The sequence below is a fragment of the Coturnix japonica genome, chromosome 1, assembly GCF_054131305.1.
Source record: "Coturnix japonica strain WE chromosome 1, WE-NBRP24, whole genome shotgun sequence".
Lineage (NCBI taxonomy): Eukaryota > Metazoa > Chordata > Aves > Galliformes > Phasianidae > Coturnix > Coturnix japonica.
In genome coordinates, this window is record NC_140663.1 from 38,981,273 (window position 1) to 39,007,063 (window position 25,791).

A 25,791-nucleotide genomic window follows, 5' to 3' on the forward strand; every position below is an offset into this window, starting at 1 on the left:
GTCTGCCTCAAGCTGTGAATGTGGGTTATTTTCAAGCACAAATGCTGCCCTTGACATAGATGAAGCAGGCCCCCCGTCAAAGATCAAACAGAAGTCTCTGTGACATACTTCAGCTTCCTGTTTGCTGCCAGCATCTGATCCTCTCATCATTCATGTTGCATATATGCTTGCTCACTCCCAGGCTCCCTTCTGAAGTGAAACGACCATTTCCCTTGGAAAGGAAGCTTGAACACAGTTGACAGAATAGTTTGCTCCAGGCTGTGCTCCAGACAGACAAAATGGACTTGGATTGCAGCAAGTTTAACTCCCTCAGCTCATGGCAGCCATCTGATGTTATTCCAATAGGCCTCATGTCCTTAAATCCCCCAACTGCTGTCATGTCACTCCTCAAGCAGGCAATACATACTTTGAATTAGTTAATCACAAACAAGTAACAATAATTTCTCAGGGCCATACAGGGTCAGAGGAGACCTGGATCAAGCTCTGTCCTGTGTCCTGCCACACTGCTCTGAGAGCTACTCCTCAGCACTGTGGACAGTAATCATCTTGCACCATTTGGCCTGTGGTCACAGACTGCCTCTGGAGCAGCTGCCTTTGTACCACAGATGTAGCCAAGGAGAAAGCAGGGCAGATGCTAGAACTCCCAACAGAACAACTTTGCTGGACTCAGTTTGGGCTTAGGACTGGAATTTGAGCTATTCACACTGATAGGTGCAACCCCTCCCCAGTAACTTTCACTTGGGATGCTCACATGCCACCTCCAGTCCTTCTCCTCAGAGGCCACTTTAAGTATGCTCTCTAAATAGATAATGAGGTAACAATTTTATTTTCCTAGTTGCTTAAGAAGAGTGTTAGAAGAGTTAATCCAGGGATCAAAGGTCTTTGTTAGCAGAGAGTCTTTTGAATCCCATGTGTAACTGGTCACAAAAATAACAGAGAAAATGTGCAGATCTGAAAATGACAGCCAGGATGGAAACTAAATCAGCTGCTATCACTTAACAGTATTTAGTGTGTTTTACATGTTTGGGTCAAATTTTATTTTGGTGGGGGTTTTTTTGTGTGTGTGTGTAATTAGTTGAAGGATTTAGCCAGCTGCTCTACTCTTTGTGCAAGGAAAACTTTGCAAAAGGGCTTTAAACTCCATTCACAAGTACAGAAATTTGTATGTCAACTGCAGATTCTATTTATAGGATGATAAAAATATCCCCCAATCAGTAACTCTCTAAGAAATGGGCATTTCATAAAAACAAATTTTTAATTTAAAAAAAAAAAAAAAAAAAAAAAAAAAAGAAAGAAAAAGAAAAGAAGAAAAGAAGAAAAGAAGCAGATATTGATACTCCAAACTCTTGTTGTAACCTTAATAATTAAGGCACTGCTAAATTCAGACAGTAAATCCATTCACACACAAACCAAGGATAAGGAATTTGAGTATTCAGGGAGAAAGAATATTAACAGATCCTGTAGGGACTGAACACAAAAATAAGTGGAGATTTTCCATGACTCACATAAAGTTAAATTAATTGCCTTCTGCGATACCCAGTAGAGCTTGTATGAAGGCACTTAACAGAGGTGTATGCGTTTTTAAAGAGTGTTGATTTAAGACCTGATTTGTTTGAAGATTGACTTGAAAGAATTTCAAAGGATGTAGCTTAATTAAAAATATTCCAAACTTTGCATTCCTCGCAAAACCTTTTGACCTCTTGTGACATTTAATGCTTGAAGGTGAGGAGTTGAGTGACTGCTTCTCACTTCACCAAAAGGACTTCTGTTCCTTCCCCGATGCAACAGCCATCATTAATTGTTGATAGGTGCTCATTACACCAGTCTAAAATAAGCGCCTGGAGAAGTGGCAGATTAGCATGTTGCAGGCATCCTGTGCACCAGGGGTTACTTTTTCCAGCTGTGCATCAGACCTGACTCACCCCTTCCGAAATCCCAAGAACAGAGCATGCATGTAAAGGTCTGTGTGCTGCAGCCATCACAATGTCTGGCATTCCCACCGACGGAGAAATCAAATGGAGCCATCCATTAATAGGCCAGCGAGGAGCCATTAGGGGGACTCCTCCGCCCCCCGCAGCTCCCTGTGACTGATGGCCTGCTGTCACTGCCTCTGCCGGGGCCTCTCTCAATGCAGGCTGTTTGCATTCAGTCAACACTTTGCTTTTATAGGCCTGTGGAGCCAAAGATTGCTAGACTTTTGAACCCCAGGCTAACTTCTGTCTGGCTACAGCCTCATTTTCTGGAGCCAAAATCGTTTTTAATAACTACACAATAACAAGTAATAAGGGTAAAGTCTGCTAATCTTCTCTTTTGGGCCTGGAGGTTATGTATTCAGAATCAGTTGAGGTGAAGGTAGAATTACTGCCATCAAAGGCGGAGGTTACTTTGTAAAAGAGGTTGAACTCCAGGTCAAGGAAATGTTAACTGGACAAAGAGAGATCAGGGCAGATAGTGTTAAAATTAAAACTGTCCTACTGAGATAATGCAGAATTGACTGCTTTGGCTCTAGGAGCTAACTGAATGCAAGACGTGAAAGAAGGCAAAGACATTTCTTTCAGAAGGTGAAAGCACAGTTAGCAATAAAAGATCTATCGACTTGCTTTCATTTGGGAATGTACTTTTAGTCTCCTCATTCATTAAGACAAAAGTAAAAGATCTTATTTTTGACTGCACCTTCTATTTGGGCCACATTGTTTCTGAAAGCTGTTTGATTTACTAAATTAAATAATCTTCCTTAAATCTCCCTCTCCCCAGAGCCCCGGTAGAAAATTCATTAGAAATGGAGAGATGCCCTCCCTTGACTTAAAAGGGATGGGGACAAAAGGAAGTTTTTTCCCCTTTAGCAGTGTGGCTGGGAGGATGGATGAGTCCAGATTGATGCATGCAGTGGAGGAAGTATACTCCAGAGCATAGCAGTATCCTGCATACTGCACAAGGCTGGGTTTTGTGCCTCCGCTGCTCAGGAATAAGCACAAATTGAATAAAGGGTCCCGTTTCTCAAGAGATCAGAACCTAACCACCAAAAACTTTTCCACGTTCAAAATAAGATCACGGGTTGTGCATGGAAATCCATCACAGCAGGGCAGCCCTCATTCCAGAGTGTGGAGTCACTCCAAGATTAATTCTACTCACTGTCATCAAAGGTAACAAATATGGCATTGCTGGTATCAAAGCTGACAGCTCTGACAGCATTGGTGGCACTTTGTTCTCCCATGGCTGGAAGTGGGCCCTCCCTGCTGCTGCCAGGGGATGTTGATCCCCTATGTGGGAGTGGAGGTGTGGAAGTGCTGAGGTCAGCTATTTCACATGCCAGGTCCTGCTGAGCTCTGCCATGTCACCCTGGCCACCTCCTGAGCTTTCAGGAAACAAACAGAAATGCTTGGACTTGTGCAAGCAAGAGATCTTTGGAAATCTTCAGTACACGGCAGCAATTAGCACCGCAGTGGAATTACCTTGCAGTTCAATTCTCAGTGCAAACATACATTTAATGGTGCTGCATTTGCCAGCTGGATTAAGCCAAGCACGTTAAAGCAGATATGGCTTTGTGCTTCCAAGCTGAGCTACCAGAAGGATCCTCTCATGGGTCCTCAGCAAACTGGAGGCTCACAGAATAGCTTGCACAACTATTGGCTGAAAAATGGTTTTGTAAAAGACCAGTGGTAGCGAGAACATCTCTCAGCTCAGTGATGGAATGCTTGAGGGCACAGGGAAGGATATCTCCAGCCCCACATCTCCTTCCCAAGGAGCTGGTATCCAAGAGGCCTCTCCTGGGCTGTGGGCAGGAGATTGTCTGGCCTTTACAGAAGCATAGGGGAAAAAAAGAAAATAATAATAATAATAAAGCAGTAGCCAGGCTTGTTTAGTTGTCTGTCTTTTTGTTGGCATTTCCCAAGGTTTTTAGGAACCCCAGACTAGCATCACCTACATGCAAATATAGACTTCCTCCATACATGAACTGAGTGAAATAGGTCTAATCAGCCACCACTTTCTTCTGTGGTAGGTAGGCTAGAGTACACTAGAGTAAAATAAATTACTGGCAACAGCTAATCATAGGCACAATGTGTGTTGTTTTATTTTGCATTTGCAGCATTCTTCTGTCATGGAGATAGAAACTAACAAGTGCATTTTTATGCTAATTATGGCCACGTGAATTACTCCGGATAGATGGCACAACAACATTAAATTCCACCCAAGTGAAGAGCGCATATTTTTGTCCCAGAATGTAGCACATAAGTAGTGCCCAAGGTACAATAGGCACTGGGGAATGTTTCTTCAATAATGAGCTCAGGAGTAACCACTGCCTACTATACTATCAACAACAGCAAATCTCATTCTGCCTGATTTAAACATGACACAGGTTAAAGTAACCAGTGTGACAGTATCGTACAGCAGCAATATATATGTGTGAATACAACAAACTGATCTTTAGTCAGATATTCTCAAGATGAAATACAAACCTGTCTCCAAATTCAAATGCCTCCATTCATGCTTCTTTCTGCTTTTGCTCCACAAAATGCAATTTTGCTTTTGTAAATGAAAACTCACTACCAAAACATCAGAACATAATAATTCTTTATGTGGGACAGCTTTTTATTTTATAATTTGATTTATAAGCACATTGTTACTGTTACACAAAGGTTTGTTCAGAAATGGAAGAATAAAAAATGGCCACATTCCATAAGGAACTCACCATTTTGATGCTGGAGTTATCTGTTAAGCAGCTAATGAGACAGTTCAGGAGTCTTTCAGGTTTCATAGAATGGTAGAATCATAGAATGGTCTGGCTTGGAAAGGACATTAAAGACTATCCTGTTCCCACCTCTCAGCCATGGGCAGGGACACTTCCCACTAGATCTATCCAGCCTTGCCTTGAGTCCCTCCAAGGATGGGGCATTTCTGGGCAACCTGTTCCATTACCTCACCTTCATAGTGAATAATTTCTTTCTTATATTTAACATAAATTTACCATTATTTTTTTTACTTTTTACTTTTTTATCTTAAAGCCATTACCCCTTTTCCTATCATTACTCCAGCTTTCCTTTAGGCTCTCTTTTGGTTACTGGAAGGCCTCTATAGACTTGCTGGAGCCCTCTCTTCTTCAAGCTTAACAAGCCCATCGCTCTCAGTTTTTCTTCATAGGAAAGTTGCTCCAGCCCTCTGATTATCTCTGTGGCCTCCCTTGGACCTGCTCCAACTGCTCCATGTCCTTTTTTGTGCCCCAGACTTGGAAGCAGTATTCCGGACAGGGCTTTACAAGGGCAGAGCAGAAGTCAACAGTCATCTCCCTTGCCCTGATGACCACCCCTCTTTTGATACAGCCCAGGATATGGTTGCTTTTCGGGGCTGCAAGCACACACTGCAGGAGACAGACTGCCTTTTCAGTGGGGTCTGATCACCTGATTTTCTGGCCTTGCATCAGTCAGTACTCTGCACCCTTCACTCTGGCTCTCTGCTCCATCTCAAAGTAATGATAACAACTGCTTCCCTTATAGTCTGGTGACTTTTTGTTTTCTGTCCAAACAACAGCTTGCCCATCATATTCTTGTTATTGCATGCACAAATCAAGCAGTGTGGTACTGCTCAGGCTTTGTCATGCACTCCTTGCCTTGGGCCATAATTCATGTCTGCTTCCTACAATCACTGTACAAAAGGGCATTTATTAAATGCTCTGGTACTGAGTATGAAAGAAGTAAATCCACTGTCTTTGGCCAGGTCTGTGATTATCAACATCAAAAACATGTCTGACAACAATTGTGACTTCTGGTCTGACATCCAAAATACAAAAACAATGAGAAACTTCTACAGAGGGTGAATCAATCCTCATCATAACCATAGGTAGGAGACCCAAGGAACAGGATTGTCTGGCTTTCACTTTGAAACAATGCATGTTCTTTCAACATTCCTTAAACAACAGTAACTCACCTTTACAAGAACACATTAGAAAATCTGCTTTTCCTTTTAGCACAAGTAATGGCACTCACGTGCACAGTTCCTGGGTCTGATTGACCACCGCATTACTTCAGCCTTATTTCAGAGATATTATTTATAGTGCCGCACTGACATGAACTATGAGCCCTGTCTGCAATGCCCTCAGCAACCAGAGGGGAGGATGGATTTCTCCAAATTGGCTCAGGATTTGTGATCAACTTGCCCAAGTTAAAGTTAAGTGATCCTTTGAGAGACCAGCCTCACAGGCTGTGAGTGCTCTGCACCTTCCAAAACACTTCCTCCTCCCATATACTTCTCAGCCATAACACAAGGGTATTTAGATCATTACTTAATTCAGAAAATTCTAGCATTGTGGGAACCTGTCCTGCCCAAAGATCCTGGCTTCTTCAGTCATTAGCCAATATTATTGATTATTACATGGTCTACACTCTGCAGAATATTTTCACAGCCAAAAGATTGCCCCAGTTTTTAATTCTGCCAATAGCTAAGTATGCTAAGTACTTTCCTGACAGGAATAACCTCATTGAACTCTGTAATGAGACTCAGCCATCCAAAGATATAGGCTAGTGCTGTCATTCCAGAATATAGCAACATGCACATTATTTAAGTTGAGCTAAATGCTGTACCTGGCCGTGCAGGACTCAGGAAAAAAAAAAAAAAAAAAAAGAAAAAGGAATGTTTCTTTTGACCTTGGTTAATTATCATCTTTATTATTAACATCACAATAATGCCCCATAGCTCTAACCAGCTCTCATTATCCAAGGTACTGTATAAACTTATCTGATGACTGAAATCTGAGCCAAAGGAAGCTTACATACACTTTGAAGCATAAAAAATGAGAATCCTGTTAATTTTATCCCACTATAATTGGTAATGTCTTTTCAAACCTAATAGCAAACTGAGGGCTACAGCGTGATCTCAGCTACTCTTGTGTAAAGCCGTAGGAATGCTGTTCATTTAGACCTCATTGGAGAGGCTGTTATATGTATTGCTGCATGAAGAAAAAACTCTATCAGAAGGATATTATTAAGATTACAGAAGTCCCACACCTAGCTGCCACATGGGATACCTCTAAGTGTGCAATTTTTTGATGTTTTTGAAACCTTGAAATTGCTATGGTCTCACTTCTTGCCTTCCCAGAAGTAATATCACCAAGGCACCATGCTTCCTTTCTACTGATGTGCATTTTCTTGCCTGTCGAAGACCCCAAATGTTCATGAGTGGTTCATATCACCAGTATTTTCCCCCAGGAAAGCAGAGAGGTGAGGAATATTTATACTGCAGAATGCAAATACATGCAAGCACAGACAAAATGGCTCTTCCCAGGCACCGTGCTACCAGAGCCCCCACCATTGCTATGCACCAGAAGCCCACTCAGCTGCCTTTTATTAGCTAGCTTACTAAGAAAGCTCTGCCTGGCATGTGCCATGTACCATGTCCCATGTGCTCAGACCCTAGGCACAGGGTGCCCTATAGACATTAGGAAATATTACTTCTCAGAAAGGGTGGTCAGGCACTGGAATGGACTGCCCAGGGAGGTGGTGGAGTCGCCAACCCTGGGGGTGTTCATGGAAAGACTGGATGTTGTGTTGAGGAACATGTTTTAGTGGGAGCTATTAGTAATATGTGAACGGTTGGACTGGATGATCTGTTAGGTCTTTTCCAACCTTGGTGATTCTATGATTCTATGGGGAGGCAGCAGCAGCATGCAGCCACAGGCCCTGGCCAAGCTCACCACCCTTCCTCCAGGCACCCAGCACTGGGGCTGTTGGAGGAAACAGTCAGGGATTTTGTTACACAGACAAGAAAACAAGGCATCTTACTCAGAAAAAGGAGCCAAGCCTTCTCAGATGACATTTTCAGAGGGATATTCATTTCTTTTTATCTTTATAGATCAGCCTGAGGCATTTATAATCGAGTCCAAACAAAGTCTGGCAAAGTTGTAAACATCTGAAAAGAAAGTCCTCTTACAAGCGGAAGCATTGGTCCACCTTAATTACAGACACTGCTGCCTACACCGATGGTAATTTGCAAATATAAAAAAGCTTTTGTTTACATACAGCAGCCTGCAAAATGTCAATTAAAACCAAAACCTGGGTGAGGGATTGTAAAGGTATGTGTGAAGATTAATCTGCTGCTCCCATTTTGTATTCCCAGAAATCAGACACGTTTTGTCTGTGTTTACAACAAAAACATCCTGCAGTCTGCGTGCTACCCAGTTAACTGCGGTTAGGTGGAGTAGGCTCAGTGGTTCTGCCTGGACAAGGGGTACTGAGCCACATGTCCTCAGAGGGCAGGGCTGGCCTAGAAACCCCTCAGACAAATGAGTGTGATGGAAACACTGACATAGCAAATGCAGTTTAGATTGGAAATCTTCGTTGGTTAATGAATAGCTGAACTCTCACTAATGCTCAACTTTTTTTAATGTATTGATAGATATATATCCCTATATCTCATTCAGAACCATATGCAGGAAGATCACCCATGGTCACAATGATCTCTACACAGAGGCAGATAGCAGCGTTGAGGTGTTCAAGGTTGTTATGACCACAAGTCAACAACAGAGTCTCAGCTGCTGTGCTGATTTACACCTCTGGAGCATTCAATGCATCAAATGAACATGTTCTCACAAATAGTAAATATCCCAGTCTGCTTTCAAGCTGTTTCTGTAAGGGCATCACCTTCCAGCAAGTGGAAGAAATGCCACCTTTAAACCACAGTGAACTTTTGCCTTAAGTAAGGCCAGTGTCAGCCATCAATCTGTTTCTCAGATGGCTTCACATGCAGATGGGAATTTATTCCCTGTGGAGTTGAGGTCAGCAGGAAAGAAAGAGCCTTCCATAATGCCCCAAAACATGACTTTAACAGAAAAAAAAAAAAAAAAAAAAAGAGAGAGAGAGAGAAATTAATTAAAATGAAAGTCTTGGAGTTAGGCATTGCCCATTTGGAAAGGCAGAAGAGCTGAACAGCAGAGCTCCTAGGCACATTTATGCCTCTGGTGAGATGAGCAGAGTGCCTCACCACAGCCCACACGTTGGGGTGAGCAGACCTCCCATGTAGGGCCATTTTGTGTCACTGGGATCTGTAGGGCTGGGGCAGCCTGTGGGTGGGAGAGCACCAGCATTTCTGCTTCCTGCGTCCTGGGGACTGCAGCTGTGAAGCAGAGCAGGGCGCACTTTCTGATGCCTCTCAAATATAGTCCTGAATGTAGCTTCTGTCATGAAGAGTTATTTCCTAAACAGACTCCATACCCCCACTTTCCATCTGATAATCATCTCCTTGTGCTTGTGGTAAGTCAACATCCTTCATCTTTGCCTTATGAGGGAAAGCTAAGGCTGCGAGCACTCCAGAATTCCCTCAGCACTTGCAGATTCCTATGATAACAAACAACAGAGAGCATCTAACATGGTTTTTTCCTTTCCATACAGAGACACAGGCTTTACTTAAAAGACAGCAGCTCCCATACCAGCTCTCTGTGCTATCTACTGAGTACAGCATATGCTTATCTCTCCGATTTAGCAATCAAGAAAGGAGAAACGTGATGCAGAACTATCAATTTCCGGCTCATGGGGGAGGCAAGGGCAGAGGGCCTGCACACCACTGACCCCATGTGCCATGAGGAAACATCAGTGGGCATTGCCCTTGAGCTATGAGCTGCTCAGGGCAGACTCAGATGCCTTGTCTCTATGCAGCACCTTGCTGTAGTCCTTTGGTTACTGCTGTAAGATAGGGTCTGGCACACTATTCTTTGGACGTGCTTTTCAGAATGTAAAAGAAGGTGAAGAAACACTCTCCAGATATACAACCAGTCCATCCAGCTTCAGTTCTGCCAGCACAGACACCCTGGGTGGCCACATGCTGGGCCTCTCCCTACTTTCATAACTGACCCTCTGGGAAGCCTAAGGAGCCAAATACTCTGGGGAATGGTGATGGGGAAAAAGCTCATCTCCTGGAAGCTGGTAAGAGAACAACAGCAGTATTTTCTTACTTCTTCCTCTCGAATACACTTTTCCTGTCATTCATGTGAACTGACTGAGTCTGTGAGACTCATCCTGTCCTTCACTGTGAAAACAAAGAGAAGGGAGGCTTAAAGCTGGGAGAAAGTGGAGCTGAAATACAATGAGAACAGGAAGAGTATAAAAGGAAGAGGGTAAGAAAATGAAAGAAAGGTAAGAAACAATCCAGGAGCTTAGGGCAAGGTGTGTGTAAGAACAGAATGTGATAGGAGAAAGGACAAGAAAGAGAATGGAGAAAGGAAAAATGACAGATACAATAACAAAAACAGAAGGAGTTGGAAGCCATTTTGAAGGCAGTCATTGAGTGGTTTGAAAGGGTGTGAATCGGAGAGTGGAAATGTGAGAAAGGGACACGGCACTATGAGTTGCACAACATTCCTGCACAGAGAATGGAAAGCCAAGTGCTAATATACATTCAAACAACAAGGGGAATCCTTGCCTTACAGGAGCAAAGGGGATGTTGGTGCCACAGGACACAATTTCACCCTTTGTGCTACAGGCACAGATGGGCCATGTGAGAAATCTTTGGCTTTAAGGGATTCATTCCTGGTGGTACAGGTTTCCTTTCTGACATCTCTACAGCTTCTGAAGTAACTCAGTATCTTACATTCCTCCACTGAAGCATGTTGTGATTTTTGAGCTACAAAGGGGGAAAATTTCCCCCTCTTCCTTACACACATTGGGCCTGTCCCTGCAGGCACAAAGGATTTATTCTTCCCTTTACAAATTACTTTACCAGCCAAGGAACTGCTACAGCTGCCAAATGCCCCAGCAGCCCGAGACCTCTGCCCCATCCCCGTGAGGCCTGGAACAAGGGAGGGCAGAGAGGCCATGAGTTATTGGGAAACAAGTGCTGGAGGGGACTGCAGGGCAAGCAGATCCCAGCCTCAGGAAAGCCAATGAGGGCTTGTGCGGGCCATGCCATTGCTTTCACACTGCTGGGGCACAGACAAGCAGGAGTGAGTAGAGCTGGGGAACACCCACTCTTCCCTCCAAACCATCTGTAATTCAGAGCTGGTACATGAGAAAGTGCAAAAAGCCCCAGCAAAATTGGGTCAGTATGGATGGATTGGGTCCAGCTATGGTTTGGATCTGCCTGCACCCAAAGTTGTTCTCTTTCAATTCTGGTTCACCCTCAGCCTCAGTTTCTAACCAACAGCCCTGGTCCAGGGCCTGATTGAGGAGAAATTACAACAGGAGCCAGTTCTCTGCCTGACTGCCACTGGGTGTGTGAGCAAAGCTGGTTTCCCTCGCTTGCTTGTCCTGAAAAATGATGAATTGCAGAACTACCCCTCAGCGTTAGTCACTCAGCAAAGCAGGAAGGAAGCAGGAAGCCCTTGTGAGCACTAACTTTTCAAAGCAGCTTGCAAAGAAAGCAAAGGCCGTCCCATCGGCTGCCTCATTGCGCACTGCTATTTACCTCCTCACCTTAGCAGCTACCTAGTCACAGTTAACATTTGCAATCCATTAGCCGGAAATATTTGTTGGGAGCAAACAGCTGAGGCATTGCGAGCTGATCAGAACAGGGAGGGAGGGCAGGGAGCCTGACACTTGCTGAATGAGAGAGGCCCGGCTGCGCTCAACAGGTTCAGCTCACAGGGTGACCCTGCCCGGCTTCCTGCTATTCAGATGTGTTACTTCCCCTTTGTGGTAATGGCCTGTGGCAGCTGGCCAGAAAACACTATTAATTTCAGAAGTGGCCTGACAACAAACCCACAGCGAAGCGAGAGGAAGTGGCGGCGAGGCCATCTGTTGACTTCAGCAGAACAGTAGGGATGCAGCTATGTAGGTTTCTACAAGGAAAGCAGATTAATAATCCACAAAGAGGAAACTGGCTAAAATTATCCGCAGACCATATTAAAAAAAAAAAAAGAAAGAAAAAAAACAGAGTCACTTGAGCTGCAGCTGGACAGGAAATTGCTAGAGCTGCTTGCAAATCTCCACTTTGAACAGAGCAGCACAGGGAATGCCAAGAGCGGAAACCGTTCAAAACTGGATTAACACAAGCCAAGTTTAACTTCAACCCACTTCTACTTTCACAGTTTATGCACTCAATCTAGGCCACTACTGCATGAGACACTGACTCACTTTTTTCCCATGTTTTGATGCCTTTCATTTCACATACTCGCAGTTGCTAAAATTACACGGGATGTGCTCCGGCTGCCCAGAACTGTGCAGAACTTTCAGCTGCGGCCCAGCCCTAGAGCCCTCCATCTCCCCTGTCCCATGTGTGGAGCCTGGAGCCTTGGGCTGCTGCTCCCTGGGACATCAGTGAGTCACTACAGGAAGTTTTACAACCACAGTTACCCCCTCCTTCCCCCCCTGCAGAGACAGGGCTGCTCAAAGGGGCCAAAGAAGGTATGAGGTGACCATGGGAACATGGGGATGCTTTCTCCATGCCTTCACCTGCTAAACTGCAGCATGGTCTGACAGAGTCAAATAACCACAGACTGACTGCAGACAACGATGGGGCTCTAGAAATGAATTTCTGCCATGCAGATAAAGAGATGGCAGTCCCACTTCCTGTCATGCGGAACAGAGCTGCCCTCACTTGTAAATAAACAAAAGAGCAAAGAAAACAGCAGCTTCTTGCTCTAAAAGTGATCCCTATGCCCCAGGGCCAGGTGCATCAATCCCTGGGGTAGCAGAGGGGTGTTGGGATGTTCTGATTAGCCTAAAGGACTGCAGAAGCACCTTCCCTTCACCAAAGGGAGGCAAGGACTCTGCCTGTGCACTTTACTTTGTTCATTTAGGGACTGGAGGACTGAACGGCAAAGCAAGGCCTTATTGTCTCAGGGGCTGTACAAAAGCTGAAAACAATTACCTTTAAGCAGAACCATATGTGCATGTGCCATCTAACCACACCCACACAGAGGGACGAGGGAGAACAAACCAGCTTGGTTCTCAATAGCCAAAAATAGTTATTTATTTATTAATAATTTAAGGTTTTACATTCTTATAATAAACTCCATCTTAAAACTTTTACACCGTGAATTAGACTCTCCCTTATTGGCAACCGTGTGCAGGTTCACTGTGTGTACACACAGGTACAAATGCTCGCACATACTTCCAGTTTTATACAAAAAAAAAAACAAAACAAGAAAAAAAAGACGCAAATATTGCATTTGAGGTGAAGCTCCCTGAAGAATTTGTACAGAGGTAATGCACTGTTTAGTACATCTGAAAGTTCTAAAAAGTGATCCAAAAATCTTTCGCACTCAAAAACAAATCTCCTCCCAGATGATCTATTTACAAAAGGTAAGGCAAAAAAAAAAAAAAAAAAAAAAAGAATTTAATTTAAAAATATATATATATCATGTGGAAACTACATCAGGAGTGTGAGAAACAAAAAAAACACCACAAGAAAAATATATGAAGGAAGAGATTGTACTTGTTCACTAACATGACTTGCAAACTTCTCACCATTGCCGTTTCTCCCCACGGAAAGCTTGCTTCAGCTGAACACTAAGATTGAGCATGCTGCAAATATGTTCTTTGCCATAGTTAAAAAAAAAAAACAAAAAAACAAAAAAACAAATGAAGCAGAATTTATGAAGAGAACAAAAACTTAGGTGTCCCTTGGATTGATTTCTTGAATACATATGAATTCAAAACAAACAAACAAACCAAAAAAAAGCAAAAAAAAAAAAAAAAAGCTGCAAATTGACTTAAGATTAAATATTTACATTGATCAAGTAGAACACTACTGAGCTCCTGGCAAAGAAATACTCCAAGTACACTACGTTGAAATCTCTTTCTTTGGCTCCTCTAAATTAAAAAGTGACAAACAAAACATAACCAGTCTTCACTGAAGACAGAACCTATGTCACAGATCCAGAAGCACAGAGGGAAGCAGGGCAGTCCCAGTCCCAGGGAACACGTGCTTGGCCCATCCAGCCCCACTGCACCCCTCTGCAGTCCTCAGGGCCAGCCAGTGGGATACGGCCACCTGCGCCCAGCCTCCATGGCCTCCCAGAGCTCATCGCCTTCCCTCCCGCCTCAATAGCCGGTTCCGTGCCGCGTGACCCTTTCTAGCCTGCACCGGCTGCTGCTCTGCAGTGCCACAGGCCAGAAAATAGAGAAAGCTGCGTTTTCTTTCTTCACTGCCAAAGAGAAACCAGTGAGGAATGATCCCATGGAACGGACAGGTGAAGGGAAGTTGAGAGAGCTCACGTGGACTGCAGGGAGTCCACCTGGAAGACATTCTGGTTGGCAGGGGTGGTGAAGTAGAGCTGCTGGTTGGGCACTCGGTTGTCACAGGGGCTGCTCAGCCCCAGGGTCCGTTCAAAGTCCAGCAGCTGACCCATGAAATTGAAGTTGGGTGAAATGTTGGACTTCTTCATCTTGACGATGTCGTAGGCATCGTTCATGGACAGGTTGAGCTTCTGCATGAGGTAGGCCACCGTCACCGTGACCGAGCGGCTGATCCCCGCTAAGCAGTGCACCAGGACGCCACAATTCTTCCCTCGCGCTTCATCTATGCACAAAGAGGCAGAGAAGGACACATCAGACAGGGGCTCAGAAAAGGATCTCACCACACAAACGAGATTAGCATCTGGTAAAGAGAAAGGGCCGTTCTGATCTCAGCGGCAGTACCACGCAAGAGTTAACTCCACCGGCTTAAAACCAGGACAAGAGGCGAATCCCCCCCAAGTGCATGTACAGGAGCCCAAGAGCTGAGGAAACTAAGAATGAGACAAAGGGAGTACGCCACATGACACTGCTTTAAAGTCGGCTTTAAAAGACACTCTTTCGCTTGGAGATTTGCTTTAAATTCTTAGTCCCCTCGCCCCAGCATGGAAATCCTGCAATATGTCACTGAATGCCTTTTATACAGACCAGCAGACTGCAAAGGTCTATTAAATTATTCTCCAACTGTTGTGCAGCTAACAATGGAGGTATTCAGGCATTTAAAAAGAATGAGGGAAGTCACAGGGGACAGCCCATTAGGAGGAACAGGATGTCAACATTGGTTGAAAATGGGTTCCTTTGTAATAGGAAATGCATTACAATGCCTGGAGATTAGTTTCTTTGTGGCTTCCAGCCCACATTTCTTCCTGCTGGGCTCAGATTACCTACATTCTCCACTATTACCGGTATCATTCAACCGGATTACAGCACAGCTTCCCAACAGATAATACGGTGCTCACCCCACCGCACCCCGATCTCAGCCCTCCCCCAGCTGACGGGGAGGCGAAAGCGGACGCTTCGAACCCACGGGAGAGCGTTCCCAGAGCCGGCGGATAGCGGCACAGGGCCGGGGCACGGCGCCCGAGAGGTAGATCATTATTACCGTGGGATTTAATTAAAGCCCTTACTATACATTTGCCAGTTATGAGTAACTTGCATTTAAAAGCTAAACTTAGATCCCCGGAATGTTTCTTTTCATTATGCTGCTCTCCAGTAACCTCAAGAAAGGGAAAAAGAAAAAAAAGAAAAAAGCAAGAGAAAAAAAAAAAGCCAACGAAACAACAAAAGACGTATAAGCCACCACCAGCTCGGGGCTCATTTGCCTTATCCCTCTCCCCTAAGAGGAGATTTAAAAATAACCCCATCCTGAGCACTGCTCAGTCCCCAGCTTCCACTCAGGCGGCTCAGAGAGGAATTCCCAGCACCAGGCCAGGTATGCAGCTGCAGCCTGCACAAGGCACACTTCCCCTCAACAAACCTTCACCCCTTTAAGCCGGCTTAAATAAATAAATAAATAAATAAATAAATGAAATTAAAGATCAGAAAGCGGAGCATCATCCCCCAGAGACTGGGAGAAACGCTGCTCCCGCTTCTCACCCGAAATCTGTTTGATTTCTGAGAAAGGCATAGGGGGGTTCTGCTGCTCACCACGGAGCTGCTGGCAAAGAACAGGGTCTCACCTATAAAGGAGATGGCCTCGGGGAAGAATTGAGACAGGTTTTGGCTCCAGTGGTCTGAGATGGGGATCTGCTTGTACTTGAACTCGCCGGCGTTTTCAAAGAGGTTGGGCAGGTTGGGGGTAACATTCAAGATGTATTTTATGCCAAACTCTTCTAAAACGTCCAGGTTCGTGGAGTCCTTGGCACAGCCCAAGTAGAGGTAGGGTAAGATCTCCACGGGAAAGGAAGGCTGGTTCGTGGAGAGCGGGCTGCCATCCGAGTCGGTGGCACTATTGGGGTCTCTGTCAATGTCAGACTCGATGTCCGATGACGAATCTGAGCTGATTCGAAGGCCTCCCAAGCCCAAGACGGGCAGAGGAGGGGAGCTGCTGCTACATGAGCTGTCTAGGTTCGTTTCGCAGTGCAGGGCAAACTCGGCCTGGAACTTACTGAAACCACCTAGGGAGGAAAGCAAGGGGGAAAAAATCGCAACCTGATAGATATACATATAGCACGGCAAGCCTGGGAGAGCTCAGTGTGCAAAGGGACATCTGTTTCCCCACCTCCTCGAGTCTCAGGCAAAAAAAAAAAAGGAAAACGCCACAGTGTCAGCAGACGGACTGACTGACCCAAATGAAGGTTTAGCAAAATCTCCCGCTGCGGCGTGAGGCTCAGATCGCCCAGGATTACAGCCCGGAGCCGCTCCGCGCTGCGGGGCGCTGTGCGGACGGCGGTCCGCTTGTTCGACCGTCTGTCCGTCCTTCCCGCTCCCCATCGCAGCCCTCCAGCCCCCGGGGCCCCTTTAAACAAAGCGAGGAGAGGAAGAAGCCCCTACCCGGGTTATCAGCGCGCAGTGCCCGGGCCCACCCGGTCCCTTCCGACAGAACCGTAGAATCTCGCTCACCTTCCAGATAGAACGCCTTGCAGCCCTCGTCTTTCAGACGCTTGAGCAGCAGCCCCAGCACGGACTCGCCGCCCGTGTTCTCGTTCCAGTCGCGGCTGTGCTCGTCGTACAGCACCACCGTATCGGTGCCGCAACGGCGGGCGAAGCGCTCGCGGTCTTCCTCGCTGCTGGCGACCAGGGCGCGCAGGGGCAGGTTGCCCTTCTGCAGCCGCCGCAGCATGATGCCGGGGATGGCCACGTTGATGGCCGACTCGATGTGGGACGACTCGTACAACTCCTGAGGTCGGCAGTCCATCAGCAGCAGCCGGTCGTTGCCCATCTCCAGCTGTTCGTTCAGCCACGCCACGGATTTACTAATCGCCATTTCCGACGCGAAAGAGACGGGTCTGAACGTATCTAGCATGAGGAAGGACGGGGGGCGCAGAGCGGGCTCGGGAAGCGCCCCTCGCTCTCACAGGGGCGTGCGGTCGGGCTGCGGCCCCGCAACTCCGCACAACTTATCTCCCCCCGCCCCGGGGAAGTGAATCACGCAGCCCCCCCGCGCCTCCCCCGCGCCGGGCGGCGGAGCCACGGGAGGGAGCAGCGGCTGCGTGTGTGTGTGTCTGTGTGTGTCTATCTATGTGTGTGTGTGTGCGGCTCCGTGTGCGTGCGCGCTGCTTGCTGCCCGTTCTCTCTCTTTTTTTTTTTTGTCAATGAATCCCTGAATGAACCTGCCTAATCGCCGCTGCAGCCCGAGCCCTTGGGCTTTTCCTCCGCCCTGAGTGAATGAAATCCAATTAGCGTGCCTCCGAGCGGAGCTGCCCGGCTCGGCGCAGAGCGGGGCTGCTCCCTCCCTCTCTCCCTCCCGCCCCGGTGCCGGCGCTGCCCGGAGCGCTGTCTCCTCTCACCCAGCGGCTCTCAATGGGCTCGGCCTCGCCGCGCTCAATGGAGACATTCTGAGGCGCAGCCAATGGGGGCTCGCGGAAGGGGCTGTTGCCGCGGCGACGGGCCGGCTGGAACAGGTTGTGTTGATGAATTGTTAATGAGTTTGTCATTCACAAAAACGGAAAGGAATTTCCGCTCCGGATAAGCCGAGTGCAAACAAGCGGCGGCCGCGGCGCAGCGGGTGGGGACGGCGGGGGCAGGTGAGGGGGCGCGGCCCGGCCCCGGCCCCGGCCCCGCCGCTTCTCCGCGGGGCTCCGGCGGCGCCTTCCTGGCCCCCTTCCCCCTTCCTGCCCCCCGCGCCCCTTCCCTCAGCCCCACGTCCCCCCCGACCGCCGCTCCGAGCCAGGGCGCTGGGGGGAAGAAGGGGGGATTCCGTTGTCACGAGGGGCGGGCTGCCGGCCCTGTCCTCAGCTGATCCTCACGCAGGGTGAGCTCCCGGCTCGCCCCGCTGCTTCCCCCCCACCCCGGCTTTCCGCGTCGTGCCGCCCCTCTGCCGTCCGCGGACGCGGTCCCGGCGCCCCCCAGCCCGCCGCTGCCAGCGGAAGGACGTGGGGGCGCGGCGGGGCGAGACCGGGAGCGGCTTAGCCGCGGGGGTAAGTGAAAAGCCAGCAGCGAAAATAACCCGGGAGAAGCCCGGCCTGGACGCTAATCCCGCTGCCGGCGCGGGGGTAACGTCGTTCCGCGGGGGCTAATCCCGCTCGTAAGGCGGCCGCGTTCCCCGCGCTGCCGGCACGCGTGATGCTGATGGGACGTGGCACTAAGGTGGCACCGCAGCGGGGTTGTGACAGAGCCCGTGCTGCCAAGATGAAAGGCTGGAAAGCGTTCTGTAAAGCTTGTCCCGTCCCTGAGCGCTGGCTGTGCTCAGCGCAGGTAAATGGTTTGGCTGTGACGGCCAACTCTGTGGAGCTGGCGCTGTAAAAATAATAGGTCCATCTAGAAAACAAACAAGTGTGATATCAAGTGATGGCCCGAGAGATGGAGATGGAGGCAATTTCAGTATAACACTGTGGCAAGTCCCAGCTGGCTCGATGCAATGATAAAATGCAATTTGCTGTTCGTAGTCCATGTTGTTATTAATTGACGTGGCTTACAGTGTGCATTGATTCCTTTTTTTAACACCACAGACAAGATGAGTTGTGTTTCAGAGTTTGGGTTTGAAAAAAAGCAATCAAAATATCATCTCAACTAAGATATATGTAGACGTGTATTTCTATCAAATGCTTCCACATTCATATAAGGAAAACTTGCCTCCTTGATGACTATAATATTTTAGGAAGAAAATACATTCTGATTGTCATCTTCAGGGCATTTTCAGTGACGTTTGATGGCAGTAGTTTAAAATAAAGTTCTTAGTCATTCAGCATTTTAACTGCAAGTTACGTGTTATGCAAGCCGTTTATCAAACCCATTGAGCTACCTGCCTAGTAGTAATGCAGCAATAAATAGTGATAGCGTTTAAAGCCATTTTCATCATTAGTACTGTCAGATCTGATTGAAATATTATGAATGTTAAGGTTAGATATATGAAGGCAATAAATATTGATATGAAGCGTGCTCAAGAGAGTTGTGTTTCCCAAGTGGATCTGGGGGCAGACTTGTTATGATGATGGCTACTGCCAGCTCATTGCATGGCAACAGTTTGACGGTGGTGTTTCAGAGCTGGGAGCCAGACAGGAGATTCTGTGCTGCGGTGGAGTTGAACACATGCAATAGAAGGGACACCCTCTGTGCCAGGACCTCCCTCAGCTCCCACCAGCTGAAGATAACTGGGGGATAGTGAAAGATACATTGTGCTTTGTTGCGTGCCCTCGCTTTTTCTGTTTGAACCACTTTAACCTGTTGGTCACTGAGGGCGTGCAGGAGCGGACCATGCGACCATGTGCTGCTTTATCAAGCACCGGATCTATGGCCCAAGCATCACAGGTCACTTCAGCTTCCAGAAGGCTTTATAGTACCTCAGCAGTAAGAGGAGCTCGTTCCTGTTCACCATCGTTATTCCAGTCAAGGCAAAGGCAGTTTTTGAACCCTGCGATGTCCATCTCTGGGTGGTTCAGGTTTGTTTGCTTGTTTTTCTTTTTGTACCTCCCTGGCTGTGAAAGAAACCTCCTCATCCCAGTTCAGGGCATCCTCATCACATAAGGCCTATCTGGCTGACCTTTGGACTGTAGGTGATGCAGACGAGAGTGGAAAATGGAGATTAGAGTTCAGCATTGCTTAGCCAGTTCCTTTCCTGTAACAAGAACCCTGAGTTTGGCAGATGGACTTTCTGCACAGTGTAATAGGAGAGAGAAGTACCAAAAAAATGCAGATACCTAAGACATTTTGAAACTGGGCCAACTGGGCCACTGTGAGCCACTTCATGACTTGGGACAGAGACAGAGAGGCAGAGCCATCCTCCAAGGCTTCTTCTTGAAGAGGGAAGAAAGGATGGGAAAGCGTTTTCCTTTCATAAGTGCTCTCTTCCTTTAAAGATGCAGGTTCACATCTCTTTTCCACTTGACCTGGAATCTGACTGTAGCCTTTTTATAAGGAAAAAGAAGAAAACAGGAATGGGAAAGGCTTTTCTGTTCCTTTGATCCAGCCTTCCCCATGTGGCAGAACTAAGTACTTACGAAAGCAGGAGCCCCAGCCTTGGTTTTCCAGCTCCCACTGATGATCTGAATCAAAGTGGCAGGGGGGACCCTCTGTCTCAGGGCTGTTTTATGTCTGTGAAGTAAATGCAAAGATTACCCAGTGGAGGAGGCCAAGGAGCATGAAATGTGCTGGCGTCAGGGCTTTGGTTGAGATGGAGCTCAGTTTAATGTTGGTGTGCAGGTGCGTGGAAAGCGTAATGAAAATGTATTTCTCCGCTGACATGTTACAGTTAGCCATGAATTTTGAAGATCATGACTGTCAGCCTTGACTGAATCGGCCTGTGGTGGCAGGCATTCAGCTTTTGATTGCTAAAACCTAGACATTCACTCTCTGACTTGTTCTTTCTCTTAACAGGTGCCTAACTTAGAGCCTGTGAGTCTCACCTCTGGGTTTAGGTGTGAAACCCTCTCTCAGTTCCTTTTAATTTCGGTAGAAGTGAGAATTAACTGTGTTGATTTGTGTGAATTATCTATTTGGAAATAGAAGCACACAACTCATCCCAGACCAAACCCGACATAAAATGCAGCACGTGTGGTGCCAATATGGTCCGTGCAGGGTGCTGCAAAGAGAGAACAAATGTGTTCTTTGAAGCATGTTGCTTGTTTTATGTAAAGCACAAACAATTTATGGAAATAGTATTTCACTGATTATTCAATGTCCAATTATTCACATTCTAGAATAATTCCTGAAGTCGGAGAAATAAAACACTGAATGACTCCATTTAGGAAATCCTTTTGACTCAAGTGCTTTCCTTGAAACAGCAAATAGCTGGATGACCTCAAGCACATATTTAATTGTGCCTTGTAATAAAGTAATATAATTAGCAATTACTTTGGAATGACTTTAATATACTTAACAGCTACTACGGAAATGCATTTATTCAAGAGGCTTTGTTTTCTTTTGACTTCTGTTAGTACAAAATAAACTCTTGTCTGAATGGAGCTCATACCTGAGTTCCCCAAATTGTTCCTCAGGGCATGCAGACTGAGCAGGCTTGTTCCGCAGCAGATCTGTAACAGCTGGTAGGGCTCTCTCTCTGCAATAGAGGATGAAACTAAGCTTGCAGGAGGGCAAAGAAGGCAACACAAAGCATGCATGCAGTGTGTTAGCCAGGCACGCAGGCCAGCACTCCACTCATTTTATTTTTTTTTTTCCTTTTTTTCCCCCTCTATTTTTTTTCCCCACTACTACTTGGTAGTAACCAGGTTTGGTGGTATTCACCTGTGTATCACTTCATGGTGGTTCACATTCTGCTGGCAATAGAAATGTGGCGCAGGTGGACAGCTCTGTCTTAAAAATAATAGACTTGAACAGAAGGCTGTATACTTTAATTACAAATAATTGCATGTTCATTGGAAAGCTTTCAAATAAAAAATGAACTGTACAAAGGAAGCAAAAAGGAGAAGCAGAGCAAACTTTAAAAGGAATAATAGGACAGTGATTGAATTAAAATACTGATATTCCCTTAAGTTTGGTGGCAGAGAATAAGTCAGTAAATTAGCTTATGTGTTGGAAACTGGATTCATATAATTCTGTTACCCCTGCTGTGGAAAACAGCAATCCCTACTCAGAAATGCCATTCCACGGTGCAGGAATATCATGTGGTTTGCACAGAGACAACTGTGTACTTACTTTATTTCCTTGCCAATGCCAAAGAGCTCAGCCATGTCCAAAGTCTGTTCCCTTGCTTTACATTCTGGTGTCTTTTATCTCTGACATTCCCTGCTATTCAGGCAATGCTATACCAGGCATGCACATCACCACAGATGAGACAGCTGAGAAAATGCTGTAATCTTTTTAGTGCAGCCCATTTTAATGTGCTCAGAAGGGCTTACTAGGCACTAGCACGTGGGCTTACCTGGGGAAGCAATAGTGCCTTTGCTGGAGCATGTCACTGCACTAACCCTGTCCCATTTTCCTCCAGTTCACTCATCCCACAGGGAACCAAACCTGACAGCATCAAGCAAGTGTAGAAAGCGACTCTGTTCCCAACGCTACGCTTTTTATCTTCCTCTGCACTTGCAAGGTTCCCTGATCCCACATCCCTCCCTAGTTATTCACTCTAACCATGGGAATAAAGCCTGCCCCTGGGATGGCTGACGGCTTGTTCCAGGCTGTAGAAGGCATCATCAAGCCTGTGTCTCTGTACAGTGCAGTTTAAATCAGCTGTGCAGGGAGCAGAGCAAGGGCAGCAAATTATGTAAGAAAAAGATCTTCATCCTGGCACAGGCATATTCAGGAACAGAAATGTAGCACAGCTATCTCATGTTCTGGTTCCAAAGAGAGGCTATTAGGAATCTAACCCATGAACAATTCAGTTTCTTCTGCCTGGTTTTTATATGATCTCTGGAATGTGTTCTGGAAACCTCCTCGAGCTGAGCACACAGTTTGGCTCCAGGATGTTGCAGGAGTAGGGAAGTGGACAGACGCATATCCTGATACCTGCAGCCCCCACTTAGCATGTCTGCTTTGCTTTCCACAGGTGTAACCCCTGTGGGGACCTCTCATGGGCAAGGCAGGACCTGAACCAAATGGTGTAAATGCACTGACCAAACTTATGGTCTGACCTAGGTGCTAAAATGTTCTACTCAGCTAGAAAAAGATCAAACCGCATGCGGAATTTGAAGCACCAGTGGCATCACTAGTGCAAAGAGTGAAGCCTTCTGGTTCAGTTGGTTCAGTTTGATATGCTTCACCGTGCTCCCACCCCATACACGTAAACAGGTAGTGGGAGATGTGAGGAAAACTACAAAACCAAATTACAATGATCTCAAGGAGTCACCACACCTCCTAATTCTCTACTAATTTATTTGTTTTCTGGAAGCTTGAAAGACCTTTGTTGGTGCAAGAAACCTGTAGAAATTTAACATGTCTGGGATAGTACTGATTTGTGCATGTTAGTAGAAAAATACATGTTTAAGGTGTACTATCCTTTTAAAAGGCATATATCTCAAAGTATGGGCATAGGTGGATATAGTAGTTATTTCTTCATCTGTGATTCAGCATTTAGAAGTTTTGCAGTACACAACACAACCTTGAAGACTGAGTGTGTACAAGTGTAATTTCTGTCAGTGTTGACATGAGAATTTGCTGTTGTTTATCCTGGCTTTACTTATGCTTAGATATTTATGAGGTCTCTATGGTAGAACTGTCCAACCTAAATACCAGGTGGTCACTTGGTATGTCAGAGCACCATGGCATGATGACCACAGTGCTTTTTGTGGTCACAGTTTATGTTACTCATTTGGTGCACTGGTGTCATCGGCATACCACAAAGGTAAATTAGATTAAATTATTACCTACTCCGAGTTGCTTTATAGTATAGCTGTAAAGTATACAATATTTTCTCAAAGCTCCCTATTCTGGCTAAACTGTGCAGATAAATCTCTCTTTGAGTGTGTTGACAAGAGGTCAGTGTAGAGATGTCTACACCCCTGTGCTTTCCAGTGATGCATTGAAGCCTCTCTGCTCTCTCACAGTGGTTTTCTTCAGAATCTTTTATAAAAATTAGTTATTTCTTTTGTTCTCTTTCAGTTCCAATTTGGTTCATTTCATGTGGCAACCCTATCAGATGGGAGAAGTCAAGCATTTCTGAATCACACCAGAATTGTAATGGGAGAGGCACCAAATAGAACTCTGAAGCATGCAGAAAACAAGGATGAAGATTCAGCAGTAGCCTGCTTCCTTTCCAGTTGGTCCCACAGCACTGCCCTTCTTGGCTGCTTCCTCCACGATACGTGGGCAGGATCCTAAAGAAGGAGATGATCCCTTTTTTTTTTCCCCAAGTGAACTGTAACTTTACTGATTCAGGGAAATCACATTGGAATTACGCTGGGGATGATGTATCCTAGATGGTTGGGTTTTCAGATACGTAGAGGAACGCTCAGTGAGTCAGCCCTGCAGTTTTTGGTGGAGTAGGTCTATTCCGGTGTGTGGGTGTTCACAGAACAATTACGTAAGTGTCAGGGTAGCAAGGAACTTTTGACATATCTGGCAGCTTAACTGAGTTCTTTTCAGTCAAAAATATTCTAATAGTTGTTCTCTTGCATTAAACACACATCATTGCCTTAGATGGATTTGGAGGGGTTGGGGCATTTTTTGAAGCGTCACTTGTCAGGGCAAGATATTGGAGCAGTTTTAATCTTGAGAAAACAGGAGATTTTTCACAGTTACAGTGAGACGAACATTTGTGAGAACCGTTTTAAATCATATAAGAGGGTGCGAAAGTTGCCATGCCATATGCCTGGAATTTACTATGTTAGAGCTAATTGCTGCCATCGAATGTAAGGGCCCGTCAGCTTTTTCATCATCACACCCACCTCAACACCTTTTTTTTACATTTTATTTTAAGGGTTTGGTGGAGTTGGTTTTTTTTTTTTACTTTTTTGCCTACATAATTTTTGGGCTGCAGAATGATAGTGCAACCCCCCTGCTAAATCCAGTCATGCCTTACATCCCATGTTCAAGGTGAATAGGTTAGGCGCCCCACTGACATACAGTGGATTCAATTCCAAGGCAACTGCTCTTCTGCGTGTATTACGCGGGGAAATAAGGAAAACTGGTTTGTCTCCCAAGAGCAAGATACCTAAATTAGTCAGGCTAAATCAGTGTCCAAGTGACATTTTCAGGCAAGATTTCTCTCTAAAGATCAAGTAGGAAAGAAACAAAATCAGATAACTGTATTCTCTTTTGTTTGATCCAAGCTGTGCCTTTACAACCAAAATCCTCCCATCAAACTAACCAATGGATTTTTTATTTTTATTTTTTTTTCTTGGTTAAGTATTAAATCTTTCAAGTGATCATGACCTTGAAACACTGTCTGTTCTTCTACATGATACCATGACGAGGCAAGTCATAAATCTGAGTGGTGCTGGGCATCCAGCTGACATGCCTGAGCGATCAACCAGGAAGACAGCATTAGTCTGTGGCTGCTGGGTAGTCAAGAAAAGAACTGTAGGTTGTTTTTCACCTGAAAAAGTAGATTTCCTGGAGTCAGCCCCAGAGAAGGGCTGTGTTATTTGCTCTCTGGGTATGGAAGCAGAACAGGATCCATGTGTAGGTGCTTGCATACATCGGCACTGTTAGCAAATCCTTGCCTGGACTGGAAGTACGTTAGATGAAGGCTCTACCAGTGACAGTACATAATGAGGAATCACGGAGGTAACCTGTGTTCTTTGAGTTCCAACTAATTTATTTTTGGACAGCAATTTTTTCCAATTAGTGAGGACAACTTAAGCCTGGATGTTCCAGCTTACTAATATATATTTTGTGCCAGCTTAGACTCTTAGCATAAGGGGGTTTATTTTATCACTTGCCTCTGAAATTAGCGAACTCGAGGTTTGAATCTGCAGTTTCTGCAATCGTCCAACTGCTGCTCCAAAAACTGGAAAACTGGAGATCTGCAGTATGAATCCATGCCCTTATATCACTCGCAGCCTGGTGGACTGAAGGGGTTCATTGTTCTGATGTGTGCAGGAGGAATTGCTTAAATCCAATGAGCAAAAACAAAGGGATG

General features: G+C 45.9%; 1 protein-coding gene and 1 long non-coding RNA gene across 4 annotated transcripts; one reads left to right on the plus strand and one right to left on the minus strand.

Annotated features, from left to right (window-relative positions):
- Positions 1-12,862: 12,862 nt before the first annotated feature.
- DUSP6 (dual specificity phosphatase 6) lies at positions 12,863-17,681 on the minus strand. The gene is made up of 3 exons (XM_015857810.3): positions 16,719-17,681; positions 15,836-16,273; positions 12,863-14,442 (listed from the first exon to the last, which is right to left on the minus strand). The coding sequence occupies exons 1-3, from the start codon at positions 17,119-17,121 to the stop codon at positions 14,135-14,137; spliced, it is 1,149 nt and encodes a 382-aa protein (XP_015713296.2). The 5' UTR covers positions 17,122-17,681; the 3' UTR covers positions 12,863-14,134.
- Positions 17,682-17,834: 153 nt separating this feature from the next.
- Positions 17,835-25,081, plus strand: LOC107311349 (uncharacterized). Of its 3 annotated transcripts, none has more exons than XR_014942947.1 (3): positions 17,849-18,235; positions 19,503-19,696; positions 23,811-25,081. It is a non-coding gene; the product is annotated as an uncharacterized LOC107311349 (long non-coding RNA). The 3 variants fall into 3 exon arrangements; XR_001554009.3 differs by having other exon boundaries at positions 19,576-19,696; XR_014942948.1 differs by lacking the exon at positions 19,503-19,696 and having other exon boundaries at positions 17,835-18,235.
- The last annotated feature ends 710 nt before the right edge of the window (positions 25,082-25,791 follow it).